At 35.2% G+C, this 6398-nt stretch overlaps 1 protein-coding gene across 1 annotated transcript; it reads left to right on the top strand.

Annotated features, from left to right (window-relative positions):
• The first annotated feature begins 531 nt into the window (after window positions 1-531).
• NIAP (Major facilitator superfamily protein) lies at window positions 532-5891 on the top strand. The gene is made up of 6 exons (XM_021441588.2): window positions 532-737; window positions 1570-1849; window positions 2753-2990; window positions 3802-4330; window positions 4425-4627; window positions 5562-5891. The coding sequence occupies exons 2-6, from the start codon at window positions 1578-1580 to the stop codon at window positions 5808-5810; spliced, it is 1491 nt and encodes a 496-aa protein (XP_021297263.1). The 5' UTR covers window positions 532-737; window positions 1570-1577; the 3' UTR covers window positions 5811-5891.
• Window positions 5892-6398: the final 507 nt, after the last annotated feature.

The following is a 6398-nucleotide window of genomic DNA, read 5'->3' as shown; positions in this document are numbered from 1 at the left end:
CCTTTCATTTGATTGGGCTTCTAGCCTGCAGCATCGTGCGGTCCATGGGCTACTTACCCTTTTGAATTTCAATCTCAGCTTCTTTTTTTATTGACTCTTTCACCCATAAAATTAAGAAAAAAAATTCTCTTTGTACGAGTTTATATTAACCTAAGTATCTCTTTTTTACATAAAAGGTATTTCAAAATAATTATATAAAATTATAAAATTATATATTAAATTATATATATAATAATAAAAATATAAAAATAACGGTCCTTATTCTCACCACCCCATTCCTAGGTCTAGGACCTATGAAGTAATTTTGGGGTCCAATTTGGTGGGAGGGCCAGAGAGGGAGAAAGTCTAGTGAAGCCCGTTGAATAAGTCAAACCACATGAATTCTGTAAACAATATTTGAGGAAAAAAATAAAAGGAAAAACCACAATAAAAAAGCTTTTAAAGATTAAACAAAAAATTATTCTAATTTTTTTTAATTCTGGAAAAAAGGAAAAATAAAACAGTCAAAATAGAATTCTTAAAAAAAAAAAAAACAAAACAGATCGTATTTATCAACGAAAATTAATTAGTCTAAAGATAACCCTTTTCCTTTGTTTGACTTTTCATAATCATAATTTTTTTTTAAAATTTGATTATAATATATCGTTGCTTCCAATTCTTTCAATCGTCAAACAAAGACGAAGAAGGAGACGAAGGAGGAGAGGATCTGCATTCCATATTTTTAAAGCTTGAATCAGGTTCCTTGTCTCTGAGTTCATTCTCTTTTTTCAATGCCAATGATCTTTTTCTTTCTTTTTTTTTTTATCTGATTTTTCGTTGTTGGCGTATGAAGTGTCACGATCTTGTTCGGACTTGTCATTTGATTTCGTATTGTTGTTTCTGGTTTTAATGTGTATATTGTTTGCCTTCAATCTGTTGCAAATGCTTCCTTTTTGGTATATATGAGGAACTTCAGGCGGGGAGGGGATTTGAGTCTTCGACCTTTAAGCCTCCTTTGGACGAGAAACAACCGCTACGTGAAAGATTGAATGTACATTCAAAGTAAAAATATTTACATGGTGTATGTTATGTATGCATATGTGCGTTTATGTATATGAGCATTCGAAGGTGAAATGCTTATCTGTGTCTTTTGACTGCCTTGATGTATGACAAACATCTGAGGTTTTTTGGTGCGCGAGGATCAAATTTCCAATAGGATCTCAGGTTTTAGATGATTCAATCAGGAGTTGTATGGATTTTGTTTGAAGCTACTTGGCTAAGAATGAAACTTATGTTAGTGGACATATGTTTTCTTCATAGTTTCATTGTGGAGGATAAATAGGCGTAGGAAATAAAGTGTTTGAAATATTCATTGAAATATTGTTTGCTATTTATTTATCAGTACGTTTTATTATAGTTACTTTCCAAGAGTAAGAGGAAGATGCAAGTTTTCAAGTTGTTGTGACTTGTCGTATAGTTATCACTTTGTGCCATCATACAATAAGTTATTCATAATATAATCACATACATTGAAGCAAAATTTTGACCCAAATTTCCTGATGTTAAAATTTGGTAACCTTGTTTTATCAGTTCTTTTGATGGGAGGAGATGGAACACCCACATTTACTGTGGATGAAGCTCTTTTGGCCATGGGGTTTGGAAAATTCCAAATTCTTGTGCTTGCTTATGCTGGAATGGGTTGGGTTTCAGAAGCAATGGAAATGATGCTTCTCTCTTTTATAGGCCCGGCAGTTCAATCTTTATGGGGTCTTTCTTCCCATGAAGAGAGCCTAATAACCAGTGTGGTTTTTGTTGGCATGCTAATTGGAGCCTATTCGTGGGGTGTAGTCTCAGATAAACACGGAAGAAGGTAGGTGCTTTTGTCATTTTTTTGTTTTTCTTATTCTCAATCTCTGCTTTAATGAATGTGATTTCATTCTTTAGATGGACTGTGCCCGGTATTAACACCTTGTTTTACCACCAATTTAACAGGATGTATGAGTGTATGGTATATGATGTATTCTTTGTTTCCAGAAGTAATTGACTAGTTAGTTTACATGATGTGCTATTTCCTTTCAGAGTTTCTGTTTGTTCCCTAAAGCTGGAAAATGATGTTCTGGTTATTATACTCAATTACAGCTTAACTTGTCTGCTCTTTGACTCCTGCATTAGAGTTAAGCTTCTTCCCATTTACCCTCACTATTTTTTTTTTCTTTTCGCACTCTCTTTTAGTGGAGCCCCTCCAAGAATGACATTTGGACCAAAAGCCTTTCACTTTTTTCATTTCGCGTTACCTAAAGCAGGCACTACCGTAGTTCTTCCCAAATAGACAAGTAGCCCTTTGTATATAATATGATTGAATGGAACTAAGGAGTTGGATTTCCCTTTGATGATCCTGGTTTGGGAAATGTTTCTTGTTAGTCATGTGAACATAGATGCTATGGGTTAAGTTTGAGCAGTTAAATTAAGAGGAATTGACAGAATTTTAGAACTCAAGGCTTTCTATCTGTTTTTCCTTATTAAATTTCTATATTTCTGTCCATAGCCTAAGCTACAAACCTCTTGTCCACTCTGGAACTCATGGAAAGAGACTTATTCTGCCCTGCTCTAGCACTATGGCATCCTTTGTCTCGACTTAATGCAAAAGTGATTCTTTGTTTTTTTTTTTGACAGAAGCATAAGTGAATTTAATGCGGCTCCTTCTAGCACTATTTTCACTGCTTTCTATTCTTGTGTCGCATGATATCCCTTTTCTTTTATTTCTGTCCCTCAGGAAAGGGTTCCTCATCACTGCAGTAGTTACTTCTGGAGCCGGCTTTCTGAGTGCCTTGGCACCAAATTACGTTTCATTGATTATTCTTCGTTGTTTGGTTGGTCTTGGTTTGGGAGGCGGGCCTGTTCTCTGCTCCTGGTTTCTAGAGTTTATTCCTGCCCCAAGCAGAGGCACCTGGATGGTTGTTTTCCAAGGATTCTGGACTGTTGGGACAATTTTTGAAGCCTCACTGGCATGGGTATGCCCATGATGTCTTTATTATCTTTCATTTCCTTAGTGTCTTCTTCATGTTGTTCTTTTCCATTCAATTTTTTGCAATTAGGAGCTGCAGGTAAAGTTTGGATAATCTTTGTTACTTCCAAATTTTGATCTATAATGGAATCTCCATGATTATTTGGGTCATTAGATTAAAAAACTTGCTTGCCTTGGTATGGTCAAGGCCATGATGGAAAACATTTAGAATTAATCACTTTTCTCTTAAACTGTAGTCACTTATATTTTTGCATTGCCTTTCTCTGAGATTATTCAGGTCATTAAATTACAGAACTTGCTTGTCTTGGTATGGTAAAGGCCATTTTGCAATAGGAAAACATTTGGAATTAATCCCTTTTCTCTTAGACTATGGTCATTTTTATTTTTACATTGGATTTCTTATGTTTTGTCATCATTTCTGCCAACTCTTGTTGTTTCACTTTATTTTGCTGGGGGTTCAGAAATTCAAAACATTTTGAGATTGATTTGCAATGTAAAGTTAACTGATGTTGCTCCATTTTTAGGGAATAGCTAGAATATAAACTGTGTTTATCCTCAATTGTTTGGTGGCCATAGGTTGTAATGATTGTTTTTGTCATTGTATGATCTAGGTAAAATAAGCAAGTAGATATCATCACCTGTGGGCCTTGTTCTTGTTCCTACAGATTGTGATGGAAATAACAAATAATTGCATCATACTGTTAAGAAAGCTGCATTTCTTTGGCTAACTCACTCAGATTCAGAGTTCAATCATGTTGATTTCCCCCGTTCATCGACCATATTCTTTCTTCTTTCAGTTTGTCATGCCAACATTGGGTTGGAGATGGCTGCTTGCTCTGTCTTCTCTCCCTTCATCATTTCTCCTTCTCTTCTATGGATTGGCACCTGAGTCACCCAGATTTTTATGCTTGAAAGGTAGAAAAGCTGAGGCGCTTGGTATTTTGGAGAAAATAGGTAGATTGAATGGAGTAAAAGTGCCTTCTGGAATTCTTGTTTCTGATCATGAAATTGAGTTAGCGGGAAAGAGTACTCCAACGGAGGATACCAAGTTGCTTCCACCAAAAGATAGTGAATATGCAACTCCTATGGAAACGAATCCTAATGCAGAAGGCATCTCATCAGTACTGAAGCTTCTTTCACCAGAATTAGTTAGGTCAACCACACTCTTATGGATAGTATTCTTTGGAAATGCATTTTCATATTATGGCCTGGTATTATTGACAACGGAGTTGCACAATGGACGTAACAGATGTGGTCCAAAGGAATTGCATTCAGAAAAATCCCAGGATGTTAGCTACAAAGATGTTTTCATTACTACTTTTGCAGGTATTGTTCTCTGCTTGTCCAGTGATAATTTTATACACTTATTTGACACTCCTGGATGGCAGCTTATTGACATCTAGCTTTGATTGGGTTCTAGAGTTTCCTGGGCTCCTCTTATCTGCTGCCACAGTGGATAAATTTGGTCGTAAGTTTTCAATGTCAGTTATGTTCTTCCTGTGTTGCATTTTCCTGCCTCCATTGGTATTCCATCAGCCTCAGGCTCTAACAACAGGCCTTCTATTTGGCGCTCGAATATGCATCACTACAACCTTCACAGTTGTGTATATATATGCTCCAGAGGTAAATGAGAGTTCTTTTATTTTTCCCTTTGAAGAGCAATTAAATTTTCATGTTGTGTCTTTCTGTAGCTTATGTGCAAAGACCAACACAATAAAATTTCAAGATTGCTTTCATTTTCTTCTTGGGTTGACGAGATCACATACTTTGAAATTCAACTTGCCAATACTTCAGATATTTTTAGTTAGTTTTTGTTTTTTGCCCTTGTTTTCCCCTTGGAGTGAAGTGATTGTGTACAAATATTCAACACAGCTAAGCCTCTTCCCACTGCCTGGATAATTATTATTTGGTTATATTGAATCTGAAGCCTGGCACTTTTGACTGTTAGAAACTGTTTTCCAATTAAACTAGAAAAAAGAATAATGCTAAAACACAGTCATGGAGTCTTTGTTTCGCAAATCAGAACACAGCTACACCTCTGATTTTTCATGTCTTTCAGGCATGCATATGAATGTCCAGTACCATACATGTCAGGGTTCTCTAGTTGGTTGTTTTTCATGCTAGAATATAGTCAGTTCTGGGTAACTAACTAGTTTGAAAGCTTTTCCAAATGCTATATTAATGTAGTTTCAGCATATATATGTATGTGATGCGTAATCCAAGGTAAATTCATTTTACATAACATTACACAAATATATTATGAAAAGAGGTAAATTTGTTTTTCCAAACTCAAATATTACCTTTTAAAATAGATATCTATAAACAGTTGAGTGTTGAACACAATTTTTTGGGAGTATTGTATTTTCCTTCTTGATGTTTTTGTATTCACCTTGCCATAGGGGACAACAGAAACATGACTAGTAGCCCTTGATCTACTGGATTAAGTACAATAAGATGGTTTACACATTGTTTAAGTTCATTACATATCTAAATCTTTTAACATTTTTGTTATGTTTTGTCTTGAAGTAACAATTTATTTATTTAATTTAACCTGTAGATATACCCAACCTCTATCAGATCAACTGGTGTTGGAGTTGCAAGCTCAGTGGGAAGAATTGGTGGGATGGTATGTCCTCTTGTGGCAGTAGGTTTAGTGCATGGATGTCATCAAACGGCTGCAATTATGCTGTTTGAGATTGTAATTTTTGTTTCAGGGATATGTGTATTGTTTTTCCCATTAGAAACAAAGGGTCGGGACTTGAGTGATAGCATTTCTAGTTCAAAACAAACGAATCAATTTGTTTAAGTTAAAATAGCAAGTGAGGGCTTGTCCCTTCTGTATACCATATTCATTTATTACAAAAGATAATAAAAAAGAAATTTGATATAGTAGTCTGTTGCTTTGCAATATTTTTCTAACTTCTTGTGGGACTATATTTTCATTACATTCTGAGAATTGAATAGATCGTATGATATGGATTCCTTCTTTGAATATTTATCTTTTGGCTTTGTTTTGGGCAAAGAGAAAGTGGGGAAGGTGGAGGGGATGTTGGTTTGGCCCGTAACAACTCCCAACCTTACTCGTCTGCTTTCGACGGTATGCATCTCAAGAAGCAAGCAGTTTCATGTACTAGTGTCAGCATTAGATTACATTCTAGAGGAAGCAAGGAATCAAAAGGTAAAAGATAAGCTGAATGTATTGGTAAGTTTCATCTTTATCCCTTAAATTCCTTTTTTGGCTGCTTTAATTCTCATTCTTTGGTAATAGTGATAAAGTGAACTAATATTAACTTAAGGATCCCTTTTATAATAATATCTGAAGAGATATTAGTTTTATATGATTTTGGAACACACTGTAGACTGCATTGTTTGTCCTTTAACAAAATGGAGGAAT

The sequence above is a fragment of the Theobroma umbraticum genome, unplaced genomic scaffold (genome assembly GCF_002168275.2).
Source record: "Theobroma umbraticum cultivar Fairchild unplaced genomic scaffold, ASM216827v3 scaffold_55.0, whole genome shotgun sequence".
Classification (NCBI taxonomy): domain Eukaryota; kingdom Viridiplantae; phylum Streptophyta; class Magnoliopsida; order Malvales; family Malvaceae; genus Theobroma; species Theobroma umbraticum.
This window is presented reverse-complemented; position numbering and strand designations above follow the sequence as displayed.

What these genes read in the sequence shown, in the direction of transcription:
- NIAP (XM_021441588.2), top strand. Translation starts at nt 1,578, where the DNA reads ATGGGAGGAGATGGAACACCCACATTTACTGTGGATGAAGCTCTTTTG. An exon ending in TCAGATAAACACGGAAGAAG is followed by an intron (nt 1,850 to 2,752) that starts GTAGGTGCTTTT and finishes TCTGTCCCTCAG; the next exon opens with GAAAGGGTTCCTCATCACTG. An exon ending in TTGAAGCCTCACTGGCATGG is followed by an intron (nt 2,991 to 3,801) that starts GTATGCCCATGA and finishes TTCTTCTTTCAG; the next exon opens with TTTGTCATGCCAACATTGGG.